Below are 23,946 nucleotides of genomic sequence, written 5' to 3' on the forward strand. Positions count from 1 at the left end.
ATAATCAGAACCTCTGAATGATGTCATGTCCTGTTCAAACAGAGGAGACAGTGAGGTGAGACAGAGACCAGCTGTTACTCTCCTCGCTGTGAATCCTCACTAACTGTTGAGTCTTTTTCTGTCTCATTGTTTGTCACCACTGTAATATCTGTAGACTCTTTTATTAGATGTCCTTTCTTTACATAGAATAATGTATTTCACGTCTGTGTAGAACATATTTAGTGTTGCTGATCTGACATTAAACCGCAGTGAAAAAGCACAGAGAGGCAAACAGTACCTCTGCCTCACTGAAGGGGGCGAGAGAGAGCCCACGGGTCGATTTATGCTTGTTCTGTCGTTGCTCTTCTTCTACACTTCTCTTCTTCTTCTACGCTTCTCTTCTTCTACACTTCTCTTCTTCTTCTACACTTCTCTTCTTCTTCTACACTTCTCTTCTTCTACATTTCTCTTCTTCTTCTACGCTTCTCTTCTTCTACACTTCTCTTCTTCTTCTACACTTCTCTTCTTCTACACTTCTCTTCTTCTTCTACACTTCTCTTCTTCTACACTTCTCTTCTTCTTCTTCTTCTTCTTCTACACTTCTCTTCTTCTACACTTCTCTTCTTCTTCTACACTTCTCTTCTTCTACACTTCTCTTCTTCTTCTTCTTCTTCTTCTTCTACTCTTCTCTTCTTCTTCTTATATTTTGCTTTGACCACAAAAATGATCGTGGTGCTCACGCTCCTGGTGGAATCAAATATGTACCTTACCTACAGTATCTGTGTGTAAATAATGCTGATATGAAATATGAAGAACAACCAGTAGTAATGGTCAGGCTGCCAGTTGAATGGTGATCTAAGCTCCTCTATTGGGTTCATATGTTTGTAAATCTGACTCCTGTAGAGTCAGAACCTCACCAGAAACGAGCCTCACCACACGTCACTGATTTCTTGCCTATATGGGGGGGGGGGGGGCTCTCAGGGTTATTCTGCGGGGGCCTCACGTGTTTCCATTACGGTACTGACTCCTCCACATTCCAAATATGGTAACTTCTGTTCATTGTTTTTCTGAAATGAGGTCAGTGGCAACACAAGCTGCAGGTATTTGAACGTTTGCTTCTACGTCATCACACCGGCTTCGTGGTGTTGTCTCCCGCTCATGTCACCGTGGTGTCGTTCCTTTACAGCCTAACGGGAGCTTTTCACTTCTGAAGATCATCAGTCATGAAGTGGTGTTCATTTGAGAAGATTGTTTTGCTGAACAAATGGAAAAATCCCACTGGCTTTTTGTGGAGGGGAACCAGTGTGACGCTGACTTCCTGTTGAACATTTTGAAGTGTGTGTGTGTGTGTGTGTGTGTGTGTGTGTGTGTGTGTGTGTGTGTGTGTGTGTGTGTGTGTGGTAACGTCTGTGCACCTGCTTCTTGATGACATTTACCTGAGACCCGTTAAAGACACACACACACACACACACACACACACACACACACACACACACACACACAGCTCTCCTGTGTGACTGTAACATCATCCTGTCATGTGAGCTGCCTGTTCTCTGCTGGCTGGTCTAGCAGGCTGTGACTGTGTAACTGGAGTCTCCTGCTGGCCTCTTTGTCCTGCTCTACATGCTTGGCGAGTCTTCTAGAGACAGTATTTTTTCAGTTGGTTTTTGACTGAATTTGGATGGAGGTTAATGAGGATGCCGTCGCTGACGAGGCCTGACTCCGCTGGCAGAGCACAAAAACTGTTCATGGTCTCAGCTGGTTTGCTCCACTCTGGCTCCAGCAGGAGATGACACTGGCATTTGCCATTGTTGTTACTTTTGCATGCAGTTCATGGTCAAATCTCTTCTGTTCTTCAGATCTTGCACCTTCATGTGGAACGGGGAATTCTTCAGGTTGTGGGGAGATTGGCCTGATGATGAAGGTGGCCTTTTATTCAGAAAAACTGTTGGCTTAAAGCAGCATTTCACCAGTTTTACACATGAAGGTCAGATTCCTTGTCATGAGGAGCACCTCTCAGCCAGTGAAGACGGTTATATAATGTCTTATGTGGGTCTGGAGGAGCTTTGTCACGTATAAACAGTAAGATAACCCACATGAAGCCATCAGGGTGAAGTAGAGAATAAAACACGATGAGCAGACTTCACATTGACAAGACAGGGAGGGTCAAACCAAATGATGCTCTATTGTCTTTTGGGAAATGTGTGTGACCAAGTCCTTTGTTTAGCTTTACCCATGCTGGGGACAGAGAAGTCTGGATTTCTTGGCCTCTGAACCTTCTTCTCCCTCGTCTGTTGTGAGGTCAGCGTCCTCCCCGTCTGCTATGCGCTGTGATTGGTTTACAGATATACAAACCAGCCAGAGGTTTTGTTCCCTGTAGCAAAATGATAATGTGTGGAGCCAGACGTTTCTGTAGCGCTGTGGAGATAGGGCTAGGCTATGTGAGACTATGAGGAAGATGCAGGTGAAAAGCCTGGCTGAAATATTCCATACCTGACTCCCTCCTCCACAGTTCAGGAGCTTCAAAGGCTTCTTCAGCTTTGTAAAGGTCAGAAATGACTGAATCTGTACTCTTTGCTTAGACAAAAGCATGTTGATTCTTAAACATAATGTTATGTTGATAAGGATGACAGCATCTTACAAAAAGCCTCCTCAACCTTTACAAGTAAAGTATTAAAGCTGCAAGCAGCCGTGAAGGAGTCCTGTGCAGCGGAGGATCTTCATCACATGACGCTGACTTCCTGTCTGTGGCGCTATGTTCAGAACTACACATTAGGCGTCTGGTTCACTTCTTTATCACGTGCATTCTGGCAGTGTTCACAGGTTTTGATGTGTCTGCCACATTTTGAGTTTTTGAGTATAAAGGATGTCAAAAAATGGGTTTAAAGGCTAGAGGTGAATAGGGGGCGCTATAGAGCCGAGGGGCCCCACTCAAGTCCAATTACCACTTCAAATCAAAATAATTGAGTCCTCAAGCAAAGTCCTGCATGACAATCCACAGAAATGTCTTTGATAAAGCATTGACAGGCTGTAGTGTGACTCTCTTTCTGTTCTGCTTGCATACTCAAGAGCTTTAGCAATGAAGCCCGTTTGGTGTGACAGTACTTAGTTAAGTAGCTCATTATTCCAGGACTTTAATTGTCTCATTAAACAAATCTGCATCTGCTTTGGAAAGACAAAACTCTGTGTTGCTCGGAATGAATTTATTCTTGAACGGTTGGAAAGGGGAGAGAAAGAACCGGGGTGCAACAGGAGGGATTACAAAGGCAGTTTTAGTTTTCATTGTTCTGGTTAGAAAGACAACCAGGTTCTTCTTGACGGACTGATGTTCTACACAGAACATTTGCTTCTGAGGATCCCTTCTTTGTGAGAACCCTTAGAACAGGGGTCACTAACAGGCGGTCTGCTGTCCGGACCGGATCTATAACCGATACATTCCTAAGTGCCTCCCTTATTTTACTTGAAACAAGAGAAGAACGTTTATTTATTATGAGATCATGTATTATTTCAAATTCATCCAGTTCAATTTAAAAACTGACGATAAATATTGTTGAGATATTATTAAATTTAACTTTCTTTACTTGATTTGATAATACAAACGTTGATACAACTGTTGGCTACTTCACTATATATGGGACTAAATCATAGAACAAGACATTACTGTGATGTTCTATGAGGAACGTCTCTCTAACTGGACCTCTTGGGTTTGAATTGAATCGCCCTGGTTTAGTCTATTAGCATTATTTCCCTAATTCTGCTTCCTCCCTGCTAATGAACACATCGCTCCTCAAAGTAAGACCTAAAGTAAGGTCCACGAGCCGAGCACATGTTAAACATCAATAGATGTCCATCATTGTGATCCCATTGATATTGGATTGATTGTGCAGCCTGTCTGTGAACAGCTTTCATAGCAGGTTTGAATGTGTTCACGTAGATCAGCTGGAGGATTTATTCATTGTTCTCACTGACACCAGTCGCTTCACTGCCAAGACGTGGTGAAAAGAGAGAGAGGTGGAGGAGAGAACGGGAAACAGCTCATCTGAAATGTCAGCGGTCCTGTACACACACACACACACACACACACACACACACACACACACACACACACACACACACACACACACACAGTTGTGTTTACCCTGTGTGACAGGAGAGCCTGGGGGGCTTAGGTCTGGCCTCTAGCTGGTGACACTAATCCAAACAGGCTAAGCCAAATGAGGAGGAACAGTAAACTCACACACCCTTGCTGTGTGTGTGTGTGTGTGTGTGTGTGTGTGTGTGTGTGTGTGTGTGTGTGTGTTTTAATGTTTTACCCTTCTTCTCAACAGTACAGGTTCACAAGCATTCTGGCGTTTCCTGTTCTCACAGGCCGTCCCAACAGTTGATCCTTGTGAAGGTTTTGGTGGATGCTGGAATTTCAAATGTCAAGGTTTCCCACTTTGCAAAAACAATGACAGCTTTCTGTTGCTGTATGACGAGCAGGTTCCCAACCTTCTGTTCCCGTCAGGCGAGTTAGAAAACATTTCTCCTCCATAGATCTCCATTGTGGCTGGTTCACTGCCTCGCTGCCCTGAACGCTCCCTTTGTGTTAGAATCAGGAAAGCAGTGATGGGTGAATCCACCCTAATATTACAAGAATACAAAAGTAACAAAAGAATCTTCATGTGTCACACATGTCAGTGAGTAGTACCACACTGGATTCATTGATTGAGTGAATGAGTAGCGTCTACAGTGTGATCAGAGTGAGTCAACAGAGCTCATGGATGTGTTCCCATGGTGCTCTGGGGAAGCTGTAGGACGTAGCATTAGCAGGACGTTGTCAATAAGAACAGAGACGGAGTGTGAAGTAGCATGCTGTCTGTTGACCACAGTGTCTGATTAGTCATTACACAGTCTCTGTCGCTAGCTTTTCACATGTATTGATCTGTTTTCTATTTGTTTGGATGTGTTTTGGGGAGTTGTTCCTGGTCCGATGTGAGGCTCCTGGGACAGAGGATGTCACATGTGTACAGACTGTAAAGCCCTCTGAGGCACATTTGTGATTTTGGGCTACATAAAACAAGTTGAATTGAATTGAATATCTTTGTAAATTGAATATTTTGGATTGTGAAGCGGTCACCCTGTCTGTGACGGTCAGTCTTCACTGTTTTCTCACGCTTTATAGACTCATTTTGGGGTAATTTTCTGTAATAGTTAAAATAGTTAAAGAGACAACATGTCATTAGAGTAAGTCTTGCATACGACCGACATCAGCCCTGCATGAAAACACACAGTGCCTCATTGATTTCAGGGAGTTCAGTCCACATATTGTGTATTAAGAAACACTCCCATGCTAAGTGAGCCTCGCTTCTGTTTTAAGCAAATACGCAAAACACATTAAACACAGAAATGCTGCAGGTAGCCCAGAGGCCCGGAAGCTTCATGGCAGAGACGAGCGCATCACCATGTCTCCATTTTGTTGTGTCGCTAAGCGGGTGAAGATGTTCATTAATCGGCTTGTGTTTTGAGCTCTCAGGGCCACCGTACTGTAGAAACACAAAGTGCAATCTGTACTCGACATCTTTAAAAGAGCTTCTCTGGAGCTTCTCCTCTGCCTGAATGAATGAATATCAGCATCGCTGACATGAGACCAGTTGTGTATCTCTGTGTCTCCATCAAGTGGGTCTGATGATCAGTAATGCTAGGTGAGCTACGTCTCTCTGCTCATACATCTCTTCTTCATGTTGACTGTGCCTCTTTCTCTTTTCGTTTCTTTTTTACTAGAGGTGCAACGGATAATAAAACTCACAGATCGGATCTGACCGCAGATCTGATCTGCTACAGCGTACGCATCAGATCTGCGATCGGATCTGCAATCAGATCCGATCGCAGATCCGATCAGCACTAAAGAAAAAAGGGAGCCACTGTGAAGTCAGTAAACCATCAAATATCTTTGTTATAGTCATTTATAGTGTTTTTATTCACTATATATTAATAAAAACAAATCTTGTCATTAGTAGTTGTATTATCATCTGTTTAGAGCTCGTGTAAAGAGCTCATAATTCATCTCTAATATCTATTCATGTTGCTGTGAAAACAGCTGGTTAATTCAAGTTTCTTACCAAAACTACATTTTACAAGATTACATGTGAACACATCATAATGTTATAATTTACAGTACTTATTTTCACTTAACAGAGCCTGAACCTATCCTACTGGAACCTCTGTCTGTTAGCCGTTAGCGGTGCTGCCACTGTCCTGTCACTGTCCCGTCACTGTCCCATCACTGTCCCATCACTGTTCCCCCACTGTCCCCCTACTGTCCCGCGCCACTGTCCCCCTACTGTCCCGCGCCACTGTCCCCCTACTGTCCCGCGCCACTGTCCCGCCACTGTCCCGTCACTGTCCCATCACTGTTCCCCCACTGTCCCCCTACTGTCCCGCGCCACTATCCCGCCACTGTCCCGTCACTGTCCCATCACTGTTCCCCCACTGTCCCCCTACTGTCCCGCGCCACTGTCCTGTCACTGTCCCATCACTGTTCCCCCACTGTCCCCCTACTGTCCCGCGCCACTGTCCCGCGCCACTGTCCCGTCACTGTCCCGTCACTGTCCCGTCACTGTCCCATCACTGTTCCCCCACTGTCCCCCCACTGTCCCCCTACTGTCCCGCGCCACTGTCCCGCCATTGTCCCGTCACTGTCCCGTCACTGTCCCATCACTGTTCCCCCTACTGTCCCCCTACTGTCCCCCTACTGTCCCGCGCCACTGTCCCGTCACTGTCCCATCACTGTTCCCCCACTGTCCCCCTACTGTCCCGCGCCACTGTCCCGCCACTGTCCCGCCACTGTCCCGTCCCGTCACTGTCCCGTCACTCCGGGTTGTTCACAGCGTAACATTATCAGATGCACATGTCTCGATGGCGTAGATGGTAGCTGTTGGTGCCTTCAGGCGAGTCGTTACACTGGTGACTACCGTAGTCGAGCTGCTCTGCCACTGACATCACAAGAATGCAGTCAGACTGGATGATCACAGGTGTGAGTGTGTGTGCTGTGACAACAATAGCCTTGGAGCTCTCCTTTAGGCCTCACCGATGGTAAAAGGTGTGCGCTCCTCACGTGTGTTTGTTCATCCAGGATGGTAGTGTGTTTCACACGTCTGTCATTAAAGAACCGTGTGAAATGACTCCGGGTCTGTAGATGAGAAGTGAAACCCAAGGACGGTGCACTGAGGGGCTGTAGCGCGCACACAGTCGTGTCTGGACGTGTCTCTGTGCTGCGGTCTTTCTGTGGGAGCGTTGTAACCGTTTGAAAGCACACAGTAGAGTTCAGGACCGGGTTGTGAAATGGAGTGTTTGTGGATTCTTCCTGTGACTGTCAGGGAGGCGCAGGAACACCGACTCCTGGTGTTCAGAGGGCAGCGGTCCACAGCTTAGCCAACATGTTCCCCCACCTGACATACTCTTCATGACTCTTCATTTACTGTACACATAGTGGTGGGGGGGTTTTAAAGTTCAAGTGAACCGCTTCCCTCGTGCTCTCATGATGGTCACTGACTGGAAGTCATGTGTTGTTGTGTGTTCTGGTTCATTACCCTCACTCTCGGGGGCAAAATCGATTACAGCGGAAATGAGAGCAGGAGTGAACTGGACTGACCGGAGTACAGAACAGAAAGAATCAGATAATACATAGAGATGAATGTAGTGCTCTTTTGAGCAGGATTAGGACGGCGTAGAACAGAGCAGTACAGATGAGTCCCATATAGTCCTGCCCCCCCCAGCAGCCATGTGTCACAGAGAAGATCATGTCAGCAGTTTTAAACTTTGTTATTTGTGCTTCTATGTGTGAATCTTTTATGTATGCTGCTGTCTTGGCCACAACAAGCGCCAGTAATACAAGATCAATAAAGTCAAATTGGTAAAGATAAGATGCAGTAGTGGTTTAAAAAGATGGGTTATTATAGGAGCCGCTGATTGTTTGTCAGTGTTGTGTTTGTAGCTTGGCCTGTGGCCAAAACTCATTTATTAAAATGCAACTTGAATTGTTTTTCTCACCTGAAGTTTAGCTGAAGTAGTCCTCAGATCTATTTAAAGACATACCCTATAAACAAGACAACAGAAAGATCACATCTATCATTAAGAACTCTATTAAGGAGAGCCAGTTGCTGGGCTGTGCTGTCGTTCGTTAACGGAACATCATTGATGTTAGTAGTGCTGTTCTGCTATCGGAGGTCCACATCTCTGCAGGCATCACTCGGGTATCATTCCACTGGGTTTGTTAGTACATTTGTGCTCCTACCGTATGTCAGTAACTCTAGCTCATGCGGCCCTCTGTGGAGATGGGATACGAAGCGTTTGTTTGTTAGCTTCCTCAAGTGCATCAGTAGTTTAGAGGTTTATCAGCCTGTTGATGTGCAGAGCAGTGAGGAGCAGAAATGAACAGTAATGGTCCTGATGGCGCTTATCATGAAGCTGATAGCAGCACAGACACTTGTCTAAAGCAGACAGGGAGACAGCATAGCTTTTATCTCTCTCTCTGTCTCTCTCTGTCTCTCTGTGTCTCTCTCTCTTTCTCTCCTTCTCTCTCTCTTTCTCTGTCTCTCTCTGTCTCTCTCTCGCTGTGTCTCTCGCTCCTTCTCGCTCTCTCTTTCTCTCTCTCTCCTTCTCTCTCTCTTTGTCTCTCTGTGTGTCTCTCTCTCTCTCTCTCTCTCTCTCTCTCTCCTTCTCTCTCTTTCTCTCTCTCTCTCGCCTTCTCTCTCTCTTTGTCTCTGTGTCTCTCTTTCTCTCTCTCTCCTCTCTCTCTCTCTCTCTCCTCTCTCTCTTTGTCTCTCTCTCTCTCTCTCTCTCTCTTTCTTTCCGTCTCTCTCTCCTTCTCTCTCTCTGTGTCTGTCTGTCTCTCTCTCTCTCTCTCTCTCTGTCTCTCTTTCTCTCTCTCTCTCCTTGAGTTGGACAGAGGACTGGAGGGGATAGGAGGAGGAGTGAGGTTGGATTAAAGCAGTGGACACACTGCTTTGTTTGTTCTCACACACTGGTGCAGTTCATGGAAAATATCTCTGGATATGATTGTTTGCATACAGGCGCCGAGCTGATGTTTGATTTCATCACATACCTCGTCCGTGGATAACGGTGTACTGTGTGTTGGGACATTGACTGTCTCAGTGAACCATTCCAACAAGTGAGTTGAAGTCCAGCTTTGGAAAGTGTCTTGTGTTTTGGGGTCTGAAGTTGAAGCATTCTCAGTGTTGATTGTGTCAGTAAGCTGCTCTGTCCACATGGACACTTGGTTTCTCCAGTAAAGTGGTGAGCCATGCGTTGTTGGCTGTAAACTGCTCTGTCAACACGGTAATAAAACCTGTTGGTTTAGCTTGAGGCTAACACGGTTCTTAATTCATGGAGCTCTTTCTCAACCTTGAATATTGTGCAAAAGTAGTTATTATATTATTTAGTGTTGAGTGCTAAACTGAATGACAAATTTGTAGTTAAGAACATTAATCCTGATAAGTCCTATCAGCACCTGATAACATTGTTTTCACTGTCAGTGAAGCTGTCCGCTGTTAACACAACAGACACAGTGCAGAGGGCCAACTTCCCTTTTGACTCAGGAGCTGTCAACACTGAGGCGTCTGGAGCTGTAACAGAAAGAAAGGTCACATATTGTCATGTCTGACAAACTTGTTTTTCTGGAGTGTAAAGGCATGTCTGTTGCTACATCGACAGTACTAAGAATCAAGGAACACAGACAATGTGATTTAACCTCAGGAGACAACCCTGCCGTTCAGTTTAACAGGGATTTATTTTTTATACTCTTTATTTGTTGAATTGTGACTTCTTACAGTAGTTCCCTGAAAATATGGGGAACAATGTTTCAAAACAACTTTGTAATAGCTTCTGTATATCCTACCGACCCCACCACACAATCCCAGCATCTCAAAAAATTTTATCACAGAATTCCCGGATTCTTTAAGTTGACATTCGCTGTTTTCTCTGCCGTCAGACGAGAATCAGCTTGCCGTTTAACCCGCCCACACAGTGCGGGTTGGTCCCTGGTCCTAGGCAGGAGATATTCCGCCGAACAAGTCCGAAGGCGCCGATCCCCACTGCCATACGGAGGATTAGCTTGCCGTTTAAATCGCCTACACAGTGCTTGTCGGTCCCCGGTGCTAGGTAGGAGATACTCTGCCCGAACAAGTTTGAAGAAACATATAATATACAAATAATAGGGTTGTTCCATGCTGCTGTGCTTTGTTGTGCTTAAATCCACTATCTCAAGTAAGAGGCATTTGTCTGGGCAGAGATATGTCATAGTGTGTTTGTAACTGTACTGTTACTGTGTTATTGTGTATTTTATGAGCCGCCGAGTCCCGTTTAGTGTTGTGTAACATAACTGTTGCGCTTGTTGCTGCTATAATAGGGTTGTTCTATGCTGCTGTGCTTTGTTGTGCTTAAATCCGCTATCTCAAGTAAGAGGCTTTTGTCTGGGCAGAGATAGGTCATAGTGTGTTTGTTGTGCTTAAATCTGCCACCCCGAGTAAAGTTGGTAAACTGTACTTTATTAGTTAAAGGTCCAGTGCTGTGGCTGCCGGTTGAACCAAATAGTTTTGTTGACTAACCCTAACCAAGTGGTTCTGTTGGCTCAACCTAACCAAACTACTACTGAATACTGAAATTAATATTAATTAAAAAGTTTGTCCCATTCATCCACCACAACTTACTCCTTACATATACTTTGTTGCTCTTTATACCACTACTATTACTACTACTACTACTACTACTACTACTACTTCTACTAACTCCACTAACCTTTTCTGTCAGAAAGGGCTTTGCGGCAAAAAGCGTTTTGGCTAGCTAGCTATTGCTAAATTAAGTAATATATTCAACTGGGTGTTTGAATAGTGTGAATAGCGGAATAGCCTGGTACAAATTAACACTTTGGTAATAAAAACAATACAATGATTATTTATTGTGTAATTATTGTTATATAGAAGATAATACACCTGACGCTGATGAACTATTGTAGCTGTCATATCATATTTGCTGTCTAATCTTTTGACTATACAGTAACAACACACTAATGTGAAAGCAGTGCTTAAATCTTAAATATCTTTATAATATATATAAAAAATCTAAGGTGACCCTGAGAGCTCAACAAATATGTAAATATTCACCAGTTTGACAACACATGCATAGTATTTAGAAATAAAAACAGAAAACATTCAAATACAAAATCACCCTGCACAAAACTGATAATACAACAAAAACAGACACATCCTGCAGAAAAACAGAACATCACCAAATACAGAAACATCCAGCAAAAAACTGAAAACACCGGCAAATACCAAAGCTCCCTGTTAGAAACAAAAAACAACCAAATACCAAAACTCCCTGTTAGAAACAAAAAACAACCAAATACCAAAACTCCCTGTTAGAAACAAAAAACAACCAAATACAGAAACTCCCTGGAGGAAAAAAAATAACAGAAAAGACCAAATGGTTTTTTTGGTTTATAAATAAATGCGTCACTTTTGTTGTCTTTTAAATTGATGTCTTCTTCATTTGCATTTGTTTTGTCCATATTATGCATGTTTTTTCTGAAGTTACACAAACATATTGAGCTCTCTGGGACACCGTACAAATCTCAGTTTAAAAGCTGTCCTAAGCAAAAGAAAAGAATACAGGACAGTTTTGTATGTCCCTGTTGCAAATGGGTTTGTAACATTTCATTCTCAAGTAAACGGTAACAGTAACGTGGCTAAAGAAAAATCCAAATTTTCAAACTTTGAATTCATTCCACTGATGAGGCATTTCTTTATTTAACCAAAATCACAAGAAGATCCAGAGAACTTTACCAAAACAGACACACCCTCACTATTCACTTTCCTCCCTCTCGTTGTCTTTCCCACAAGCACACACACGCAAACGCATTTACACACATAGCAGTTATTTAAATTGCACAATATGGGAGAGAGTGGGCAGGATTGTGACAGTTTGTCTCGTCAACTCTGTGCTGGAACAGGAGAGTGATCTCTAAATCAGCACATTTAGTGTCACAATGGAAAAACAAGACAATGGAAAAAAGAATCATGAAAAAGCAGCAATTTCCTTGCTTATATACACACACACGCACACGCACACACGCACACACAGACAAAGGCACTGTTGTAACTGCTGTTGAACAGTGTCATAGTGTCTGAATTGCACTGTCACCGTCTGTCGTAACAAAAGTAATAGGGGGCCATTTATAATTAACAATAAAAGTACCAGATTTCTTTCAAATACACACATTTGTATCTATACACACTTATGCATCATGGGAGCAGACAAATACTTTGACTGAAAATGGTAGAATCGTTACACGTTACTGTAAGTACATTGCCTGTGTTTATACAGATTAACAGTGTCAACGGTTATGAGCTATGGTTGTGAAAGTTAGTGCTATAATGTTGAAGAGCGGTTGGTTCTCCTTAGGCGTCTGTAGATAACATCACTGTCCTTCCTCTTGATCTCTGCGTAGTGATGTCTATTTGTCTCTAAGTCAGCATGACAGAAAAACAGAGGGATGAGAGCCTTGAAGGAGAGATGACATAGAAGTGATGAGTGCAAGGCCAAGAAGGAATGACGGGAGGGATGAGGGGCGCGGTGAAAAGCCGGAAAGAAGGATGACAGGAGATAGAGGGGCAGCCAGAGGCAGCAACTACCGATGGAAAGTCAATCCAGCTTAGAAGAATGTTTGTGCTAAACTGTTCCTGGCTTTATGTAGTGTTCATCTATGTTACATACATGGGTTGTATGGGTTACATGTACAAATCAAATAAACACAGGCCCTCTCTACTGTCATGGTTCTGTTTCTTAGGCCCTCTCTACTGTCATGGTTCTGTTTCTAAGGCCCTCTCTACTGTCATGGTTCTGTTTCTTAGGTTCTCTCTGGTGTAAACCTGTCATGGTTCTGTTTGTTATGCCCTCTCTACTGTCATGGTTCTGTTTCTTAGGTTTTCTCTAATGTAAATCTGTCATGGTTCTGTTTCTTAGGTTCTCTCTGGTGTAAACCTGTCATGGTTCTGTTTGTTATGCCCTCTCTACTGTCATGGTTCTGTTTCTTAGGTTTTCTCTAATGTAAATCTGTCATGGTTCTGTTTCTTAGGCCCTCTCTACTGTCGTGGTTCTGTTTCTTAGGTTTTCTCTAATGTAAATCTGTCATGGTTCTGTTTCTTAGGCCCTCTCTACTGTCATGGTTCTGTTTCTTAGGTTCTCTCTGGTGTAAATCTGTCATGGTTCTGTTTGTTATGCCCTCTCTACTGTCGTGGTTCTGTTTCTTAGGTTTTCTCTAATGTAAATCTGTCATGGTTCTGTTTCTTAGAACCTCTTTGAAAGGGTAACATTCTCACAGCCTACTTTACAGCATTTAAAGAGACAGTGCTACGTTACTGTTAAATCTAATGTTTTTTTTGTACAGAACACCAGAAGACCTGAGAGCTGATGCTTCCCGCCATCACCATGGAAACGGAGGCCAGTCATATGCTGGAGGCTGCACTGGAGCAGATGGATGACATCATTGCAGGTAATAGCTCAGTGGAGTATTTCTGACATTGGAGTTACTGAAGAATGCGGTTTTCATCTTGACACATTGTCAACGCTGGTTGTAGTATCTTGAGTGAGTGTGGGTGAACTCACATGCTGAGGTCTGTTCTCTACAATCAGAACGATTGTAATGTAATGTAATGAGGAGCCCAGCAACTAATACCTGTACACAAAGACGCTTCTCTCTCCATCAGAGAGCGCAGTGCTCTGCAGAGTGCAGCGTCATGTGGTTGGTCAGGTGGTCAATGAGTCACATTGTGTCTGGTTTGCTGTAAGAAGCAGCTGAATGTGTCACTGGAGATGCTTGTGGTCTCTTACAATACAGTATGTTCAAATTACTTACCGTATAATGATGCTGCTTACACTTTATGACTATTATGGTTTTGCTTTGAGAACCTAACTGTTACCAGTTTGTGCACTTAGGAATCTTTGAGAAATGTTCTTTACAATACAACTGACTGATTCCTCAAAGCAGTTTGATCTTCCTGGTTTTCCTTCCACTGAAGTATGGCTGTTTAAGAGCACATATGTGGTGTTGAGAACATGGTGGGTTAGAGATGGTGTGGGGCTAAAGCTTCACCAAACTTGACAAAACAGTTTTTTTCTTACAGATTATAGTCTTCCCCCAGAGGGATTAGTAAAGAATGACAGTGAATATTGTCACCTACCATGCTGACACTGGAGGGTTTTTTTTGTAATTCTTTATTTTTTGGACAGTAGCTTTGATTACAAAACATACATCAACAAACGGGCAATTTTCAATATATACCGCTCGCAATTTGGTATCTTTGTACATTTTGGGAGCGGATTGGGTCTTGGGGGCAACAGCTCCAGCAGGGGACCCCAAACTTCCCTTTGCCGGTGCCACATCAGCCAGCTCTGACTGGGGGATCCCGAGGTGCTCCCAGGCCAGTTTGGAGATACAGTTGTGGTCAAAAGTTTACATACACTTGTAAAGAACATAATGTCATGGCTCTCTTGAGTTTCCAGTTATTTCTACAACTCTGATTTTTCTCTGATAGAGTGATTGGAACAGATACTTCTTTGTCACAAAAAACATTCATGAAGTTTGGTTCTTTCATGACTTTATTATGGGTTAACAGAAAAAGTGATCAAATCTGCTGGGTCAAAAATATACATACAGCAGTGCTAATATTTGGTTACATGTCCCTTGGCCATTTTCACTTCAATTAGGCGCTTTTGGTAGCCATCCACAAGCTTCTGGCAAGCTTCTCGTTGAATCTTTGACCGCTCCTCTTGACAGAATTGGTGCAGTTCAGTTAAATTTGATGGCTTTCTGACATGGACTTGTTTCTTCAGCATTGTCCACATGTTCTCAATGGGATTTAAGTCAGGACTTTGGGGAGGCCATTCTAAAACCCTAATTCTAGCCTGATTTAGCCATTCCATTACCACTTTTGATGTGCGTTTGGGGTCATTGTCCTGTTGGAACACCCAACTGCGCCCAAGACCCAACCTTCGGGCTGATGATTTTAGGTTATCTTGAAGAATTTGAAGGTAATCCTCCTTCTTCATTATCCCATTTACTCTCTGTAAAGCACCAGTTCCATTGGCAGCAAAACAGCCCCACAGCATAATACTACCACCACCGTGCTTGACGGTAGGCATGGTGTTCTTGGGGTTAAAGGCCTCACCTTTTTTCCTCCAAACATATTGCTGGGCATTGTGGCCAAACAGCTCGATTTTTGTTTCGTCCGACCACAGAACTTTCCTCCAGAAGGTCTTATCTTTGTCCACGTGATCAGCAGCAAACTTCAGTCGAGCCTTAAGGTGCCGCTTTTGGAGCGAGGGCTTCCTTCTTGCACGGCAGCCTCTCGGTCCATGGAGATGCAAAACACGCTTGACTGTGGACACTGACACCTGTGTTCCAGCAGCTTCTAATTCTTGGCAGATCTGCTTTTTGGTGGTTCTCGGTCGACTCTTCACCCTCCTGACCAATTTTCTCTCAGCAGCAGGTGATAGCTTGCGTTTTCTTCCTGATCGTGACAAAACAGTGCCATGCACTTTATACTTACAAACAATTGTTTGCACTGTTGCTCTTGGGACCTGCAGCTGCTTTGAAATGGCTCCAAGTGACTTTCCTGACTTGTTCAAGTCAATGATTCGCTTCTTCAGATCCATGCTGAGCTCCTTTGACTTTCCCATTGTAGCGTTTGTGGGCGTTTGTATCCAATGAGCCCTATTTAAATGGCCTCAGAGAAGTCACCAGCTGTAGTCACTCATAATCACTCACAAGAAGTTAAGAGGCCATGCTATGAAGCTCATTTCATTGACACAACTTTCTAAGTCACCAAAATTGCTAATTCATGTTGCTGTATGTATATTTTTGACCCAGCAGATTTTGTCACTTTTTCTGTTAACCCATAATAAAGTCATGAAAGAACCAAACTTCATGAATGTTGTTTGTGACAAAGAAGTATCTGTTCCAATCACTCTATCAGAGAAAAATCAGAGTTGTAGAAATAACTGGAAACTCAAGAGAGCCATGACATTATGTTCTTTACAAGTGTATGTAAACTTTTGACCACAACTGTATAGTCCCTCCACCTGGTCCTGGGCCTCCCTCGGGGTCTCCTCCCAGCCGGTCGTGCCTGGAACCCCTCCCCAGGGAGGCGCCCAGGTGTCATCCTCACCAGATGCCCGAACCACCTCTACTGGCTCCTTTCCACGCTAAAGGAGCAGCGGCTCTACTCCGAGTCCCTCACGGATGACCCAACTCCTCACCCTATCTCTAAGGGCGACGCCCGCCACCCTCCTGAGGAAACTTATTTTGGCCGCTTGTACCCGTGTCTGGGAGTCTCGATGCTTTAATGTCGCGTGCACCTCTTCATCTGATCACCTCACTGAAAAGTTCTGCTTTCAAACCCATTTTTACACACCACAGTCAGTAGTTGTGGACGTTCCTGCCTCACAATAGAAGCCTTGCAATTGTTGATCAGTGGAACACATTGATATGCCAAGTATCTATAAGTAAATAGGAGGATGAGAGTTTAAAATGCACCCTAGCCTCATCAGTATATAAGACAAAGATGTAACAATAAGCCTCACAAGCACAAAAGGTACCAGCACTCTGCTATCTTGTTCCCTGTCCACCACAAACGGTCCCCCTCAGATGAAGACGAGGGTGTGAACAACCTTGTGTAGTCAACTATGAAGACACGTCACACACCAGTTGCAAATTGGATAATTAGCAACATATTTGGAGCTGTGAGAAGCTACTGGCTGTGTGAGACTGTGTTTTATGTAATTACTCTCACTGCATGTTTAACCGTGGTGTGTGTAACAAAATGATGATGATAGAAATCTAATGGAGCTGGAGAGCTAGTTAGCCAGCCGTCTTATACCTAGCAGACAGACAGGTGTGAGTAAGTCTCTCTAGATAAACTAGATACCTTCTGGCAGTGCAAGTAGTTACTAAAACACGGTCACATGTGCCTTTGTACTGATGCTTCGGTACTTTTCTGTCTCCTCATAGAGGACCTATCTACAGAGTCTTTAATCTGACTCATTTGGGATTTCAGGCCATTTTTATGTCATTGATCAAATTGTGTTTGTTCTGTGGTTTGGGTCAGTAGCGAGGTAAACGGTGAATGGTCTTTAAAAACATTCAGCGGCTCCACTGAAGTGGTTGGATGGTGACACAGAACCACATCCATCCGCCAGCAGTGGCTGATGACATATGAGCATATATATATAACTATTAGTTCATCTAGACAGTGAATTAAACAAGTGATCACATATTGGGAATCTAATGGTTACCTTCTCACCTGAATAGATGTCACAATGAAATGTAGTAATCTATCTTATCTTATTTTTTATTATTCTATTTCTTCAAATTCAATATCTGCTCTGTTATTGTACTGTATAGTATATTGTGCATTCCATACGTAATATTTCATATTTCATTTACTCTGTAAATTGCTGCTGCTACAAACTATTTCCCCTGGGGATAATATATTATATTATATTATATTTAATAAAGTTTACATCGATCTCTATCTACGTTTTCTACCCTATTATCAGATGGACGTCTCCTTCAGTTCCATTGTATGGTGAATTGTGGGATAGCGTCAAAATCACACTCTAAAATCCGAGGATTTAAGGATGTGTGTTGACAGGCAGATGTTCTTTCATGACAACGTATTATCTACAAAAATCATAATTGATATGGAGAATGGAATTGGGGCTTAGCTGTAGTCTTTCCTTCAGTTTTGTCTATATGCATATTTATAAGGCTGAATGTTTTTAAATATGGAGTCCTAAGAAGACCATCTCTGATAACAGCTGGTTAATACGAGTAGTGTCTAACAGAGGGGTGAGTGTTGAATGTGCTCCACTGATGGTTTGAGTTACCGTTTCAACCAACAGAACGTAGAGAGACAGAGAATGGGCCTCTGGGTTACTGTGAATTCCTCAAAATGAAAAAGTTCTCATTCATTCCCTGCATCGTCTCCCCTCAGAATCAACTTGCTGCCCCGCCTTCTCCTGTAGAACTCCAGTGAACAAAGAGGTTTACAGCCATCGCTGTCATATCTGAAGCTCAAACACGCTGACCTCATTGAGTGCTCTGAGTTTGTTTTTCCGGCTCTCAGTGACCACAAATAGAAATACATTAAAAATCCCATTTGTGATAACATCAGCCAATCACTGACGAGGAAATTAGAGGCACTTATCAACAGCATTTAGATATGTTTTGTCTTATTGCTTTCCATGATCAACAGTTTTGTTCCTCTCTGGTTAAGGACCTTGTGGGAATACTAGTGGACTCACTCCACTGGTTAATGACTGGTACTGGTACTGGTACTGTTCTTGATGTCATTGAAGTAATGTGACCACTCCCCCCATTTCAGAGGGGGCGTGTGCAAATGATCAGAGACAGAACTACACAGCCTTGATCCAGATTTAAACAGCTGAAAATGCTTCTGAGATCAGTGGCAGAGCAAAGTCATCCTTCAGCCAGAGGATCGGCGGTTCGATCCCCGGCTCTCCTCTCTCGTGTTGATGTGCTCTTGGGCTCGGACACTTAACCCCAGGTTGCTCACAGAGGCTGTGCCTGAGGTGTGTGAATGTGTATGAATGTTAGAGTCCTGATGGGCAGGTGGCACCTTGCATGGTAGCCCTGTCACCAGTGTGTGAATGGGTGAATGATGTGGTGTTAAAGCGCTTTGAGTGTAAACAAGTACAGCCCATTGACCATTTACACAAGATACCTTGACTTTGTTATTTTAGAGAATTGTCAGCACGGTTGACCTCCCAGTGTAACAAATAATAAAGTCATCACAGTATTGTGTCATAAATGTACAATAGATCTCTGAACCTGAACTCACTCCTGAACAATATCAAGTCATAACTCGTGCTGCTGCTGCTGCAGTTATTCTACCTGTGCTTGAGGAGGTGATGCACTGTGTATCTACACTGAGCTGACCGTGTGTGAATAGTGTGAGCCATGGCCCACATTTACTGCATGAGATGAACGTGTTGGTTTCTGTAGTCATATTTTATACACTGCAACTGACGATTAATCTGTTGATTGATTTATTTGGTCTGTAAAATGTCCAAAGATGTTGAAAATCTGTGTTATCAAAAGCAGATATTCAGTTCACCGTCACCGACAAATTAAGAAACCAGAAAATATTCACATTTATCTTTTTTCTTTTTTTTGACTTAAACCGATTAATTGATTGTCAAAATAGTTGGTGATTAATTTAATAATTGACAACTAATCAATGGATTGTTTCAGATCTAGTCTACACTCATGCCTAAAGTAGTATTTGAATATAATGTAAAAGTGAAGGATGTCCATGTATCCTTCCTGTCAGGTCATGGGTCAACAGTAGTTCACTTCTCTTACTCCGAGGCTCTCTGCATACACATATTCAAGCATAGGTCGCTCTCATCATGTGCTGTTTTTGGACTCCATATACTTTATGAACTGTGATGTGTGGCGGTTTCTCAGACTCACAATTATTTGAGTGCCTCCAGATGTGTGTGTGTGTGTGTGTGTGTGTGTGTGTGTGTGTGTGTGTGTGTGTGTGTGTGTGTGTGTGTGTGTGTGTGTGCGTGTCAGGGAAATGATCCAGGTGACACATGGACATTTTGGAAATATTCAGGATGGATTCTGCTCTCCTAGCTTTCAAAGCTGCAGGCTGCTAATACACACTTGTGTTGCAGTCACGTTTCAGTTTTGAATAATGGTATTAATAATCTCTCTGCGTTCCGCTCTCCTTCCACACACTCTCCAGGTTCAAAAGCAGCAGCGGTGGAGTTCTCTAACAGCATGTATGACCCGGCTTCTCCCGTCAGCGCTGCTCCTCTGCAGGTCCTTCAGTTGGCCGAGGAGCTCAAACTTGCCCTGGAGCTCCAACCCGACCGGGACGAGAGGCACGGCCTCAGAGCTCAGATACCTTCAGAAACGGCACAGACCCTCATAGCCTGGCTCCAGAGTGGAACTGTGAGTACATTGTGTGCAATGCTTTAAATTAACTCCCATCTTAACATGACATGGCATCTTATTCATGAGTCTGTTTTCTGCAGCGTAGGATTGAAAAACACTAAATGCAGCCACGTCAGCTGGAAATGTCTCACTCACTGTCTCTGTCCACTTCTTCCTCTGGTGTTAACGGAGTATTTTTGTTCTTTTCAAGCAGTCCAACAGAAGTGTGTAACATCATTTCAGCACGGCGGACTGTCTGAGCTGTTTCACCTTTGTGTTGATTTGATGAAAGAGCTGCTTAGTTTCTTTATTCCCATGAAGCGTTTTTTTTTTTCTGTCGTTGTAGATTATGTTCTCACTCTCAGTGAACTACGGTGGGTTTGCATGTGTTTGTAGTCCTGACACACCTAATGTCGTACAATCAATTAAGTTGTTAAATGACTATTTAAAATGTCAGCTAACTCTTTAAATATGTAGCCTAAGCTGCGTGATGTGGCACCACTGCTCTCTTTCCATGAAGCTTAATGAGGCTAATATCATATTTCACAAAAAATCTAAGAATCTTCTGATGTTAGCGGTTTTAAAACACGGTGGGAAACCCTAAAGTCATGCCTTCAGACACCTAATAAATGCATAATGTTACTATGTATTTGTGCGTTAAGCTGTCCAGTTGTGCAGAGAAAACCACACAGTGTCTGTATTGTTTGTGAACTTACATTTTATTACAACAGTGAAACTCAGAATAAATACGCTGGAAGTGTAACAGTATGTGTTAAAGTGCATAAAGCATGCGTAGAACAAGGCCTGTGTAGACTGATTCAAATAGGAGTTCAATGCCAACATGCTGATTCCTAGTAGGTATAATATTTATTCTGTTAGCGTGCAATAATTTACTACTTATATCAAATTATTGGACGGATTGATATTTCAGAGGATCACCACAGTTATTAAAATCCATCCTGAGGGGAACACCAATGTAGTGGTCATCCATCCAATAGCTGTGACGACGTCTCACTCAAAGCCACAAGTTTGAACATCACGGTTGTTGTTGTTGTTGTTGTTGTTGTTGTTGATGAGATATTGGAGCCACACCAGTACTGATCTATACAAAATACGGCTTCTAGCCCTCCTGCTTTGAATATGTCTGAATCGATGGCCAGAGGCTTTACCAAGCTGCTCATGACTCTTTGAATCTGTGGAGAAGCGCTGGCTGCCTTGGAAATGACTCAGCTGGGTCAGGAGCTCACGGTGGGCTCAGTGTACACGTCGTTGGCTTCACTCACACACGTTATATAATAAGTAGATGCATTGTGATGTTTTGGGAGTGGACAGTCTCTGAAAGGTAGAGTCGGATGTGCAACACGATCAGCAGCACAGGCGGCTGTTTTATGTTGAAATAATTATGTTTATAGAGCCCTCTTCTTTTTTAAAGGTCAGATTTATTTAGCAGCTGCTGGTTCAGGATCACAAACAGATCTGCTTTCATAACTAACTATTTTCTATGCGTACCTCTAAGGTCACATTCTATGGTCTGAACCATTCGGCTCTATGCTGCTCTATTAATGTGGATTAGTGTATTTAAATTATGTTGTATGTAATGAAGCAAATCAATCAGCAAGGGACCGTTCCAGCTGTGTGTACAGAACAACTGGAGCTTCAGACTGTTGCATGCTCTTCATAGACTGGTTCAGTGATGACGGACCCTCACATTCCCCTCACTCTGTGGAGCCTTTGAGCGTCTTCCAGCTCATTCTTTGGGTTTTCAACTCTCTTGGTTCACTTTCACTGTTGTCATCAAGCTGAAGGTAGCTGTTTTCTGTGACGAAGTTCTAAAACCCCCTGCACGTCTCCGTCAGCACAGATAGCTGGTGAAGTGATAATAGAGTGTGCCAGTATGGTGTTTGTGCGTACATTAAATTACACACAACATAACTCGGTTATTAACCTCTGTAAACCCGGCTTTAGTGATTCTTTGTTATTCCAGGTAAAATGCTCTGATTGATTGAGTCACTCTGTTGTCAGTGCATCTGTTTCACTGTGCCGTTTGCTGCAGTGTTTTTACAGTGAAGAAATGAGATAAAGGAACAAGGGAGAGCTTTGGGACGGGTTCCATTAAGTCCTCAGAGACACTGTTACAACTGGACTATGATCAACTTCCTGCGCTGAGCTGCTCCCTCACACCCTCTGTCTGTCCTGCATGGCCTCTCTACTGTTGGGACCTCTCTATTTTACCTCTCTCTCTTTTAATTATGTTCCAGTCACAGTGACTTCAAAACCCTGTCGTCACAAATGAGACTCTGTCTCTTTCTTTTTCTCCCCTCTCATTGCTACTCTGCATGTTTAGACACCCTCCCTACTCTCTGACGGGTGTGTTTGTGAATGAGGTTTTGTATATTGTATAATGTATATTGTTTATTGTATAGTGCGTAGTTTGTAGTGCGTAGTTTATAGTTTACAGTGCGTAGTTTATAGTGCGTAGTTTATAGTGTGTAGTTTATGGTTTACAGTGCGTAGTGTAGTTTACAGTGCGTAGTTTACAGTGCATAGTTTGTAGTGCGTAGTTTACAGTGCGTAGTTTATGGTTTACAGTGCGTAGTTTACAGTGCGTAGTTTATGGTTTACAGTGCGTAGTTTATGGTTTACAGTGCATAGTTTATGTTTACAATGCGTAGTTTATGGTGTGTAGTTTATAGTTTACAGTGCGTAGTTTATAGTGTGTAGTTTATGGTTTACAGTGCGTAGTTTATGGTGTGTAATTTATAGTTTACAGTGCGTAGTTTATGGTGTGTAGTTTATGGTTTACAGTGCGTAGTTTACAGTGCGTAGTTTACAGTGCGTAGTTTATGGTTTACAGTGCGTAGTTTATAGTTTACAGTGCGTAGTTTATGGTTTACAGTGCGCAGTTTATAGTTTACAGTGCGTAGTTTACAGTGCATAGTTTACAGTGCGTAGTTTATGGTTTACGGTGCGTAGTTTATGGTTTACAGTGCGTAGTTTACAGTGCGTAGTTTATGGTTTACAATGCATAGTTTATAGTGCGTAGTTTACAGTGCGTAGTTTATAGTTTACAGTGCGTAGTTTACAGTGCGTAGTTTATGGTTTACAGTGGGTAGTTTATAGTTTACAGTGCGTAGTTTATAGTTTACAGTGCGTAGTTTACAGTGCGTAGTTTATGGTTTACAGTGCGTAGTTTACAGTGCATAGTTTACAGTGCGTAGTTTATGGTTTACAGTGCGTAGTTTATGGTGTGTAGTTTACAGTGCGTAGTTTATTGTGCATAGTTTATAATGCGTAGTTTATGAGGCGTAGTTCATAGTGAGTAGTTTATAATTTGTAGTGCGTAGTTCATAGTTCATAGAGCGTAGTTTATAGTTTATAATGCGTAGTTTATAGTGTGTGGTTTCTAGTTCATAGTGAGTAGTTTATAGTTCATAGTTTATAGTTTATAGTGCGTAGTTTGTAGTTTATAATGCATAGTTTATAGTTCATAGTTTATGGTGCGTAGTTTATAGTTTATAATGCATAGTTTATAGTTTATAGTGCGTAGTTTATAGTTTATAATGCATAGTTTATAGTTTATAGTGCGTAGTTTATAGTTTATAATACATAGTTTATAGTTTATAATGCGTAGTTTATAGTTTATAATACATAGTTTATAGTGCGTAGTTTAGTTTATAGTGCGTAGTTTATAGTTTATAGTGCGTAGTTTATAGTTTATAATGCGTAGTTTATAGTGCGTAGTTTATAATGCGTAGTTTATAATGCATAGTTTATAGTGCGTAGTTTATAGTGCGTAGTTTATAATGTATAGTTTATAATGCATAGTTTATAGTTTATAATGCATAGTTTATAGTGCGTAGTTTATAGTTTATAATGCGTAGTTTATAGTTTATAATGCGTAGTTTATTATGCGTAGTTTATAGTTTATAATGCGTAGTTTATAGTTTATAATGCGTAGTTTA

The 23,946-nt window shown here is 42.5% G+C and overlaps 1 protein-coding gene across 9 annotated transcripts in view; it reads left to right on the forward strand.

Annotated features, from left to right (window-relative positions):
* ppfibp2b (PPFIA binding protein 2b) overlaps nt 1–23,946 on the forward strand; it is a 73,729-nt gene that overhangs the window by 6,105 nt on the left and 43,678 nt on the right. For 8 of the 9 annotated variants that reach the window (XM_068723890.1, XM_068723893.1, XM_068723891.1 and 5 more), the window contains exons 2-3: nt 13,406–13,510; nt 19,794–20,002. In XM_068723890.1, the coding sequence (XP_068579991.1) occupies nt 13,429–13,510; nt 19,794–20,002 (291 nt within the window). In that variant the 5' untranslated portion in view covers nt 13,406–13,428. Of the gene's footprint in view, nt 1–13,405; nt 13,511–19,793; nt 20,003–23,946 lie in introns of those variants that run through there. The other variant, XM_068723899.1, reaches the window with a different exon arrangement.

Source organism: Cebidichthys violaceus, unplaced genomic scaffold, assembly GCF_023349555.1.
Source record: "Cebidichthys violaceus isolate CVI_PGR_0920_01 unplaced genomic scaffold, fCebVio1.0.p SCAF_3, whole genome shotgun sequence".
NCBI lineage: Eukaryota > Metazoa > Chordata > Actinopteri > Perciformes > Stichaeidae > Cebidichthys > Cebidichthys violaceus.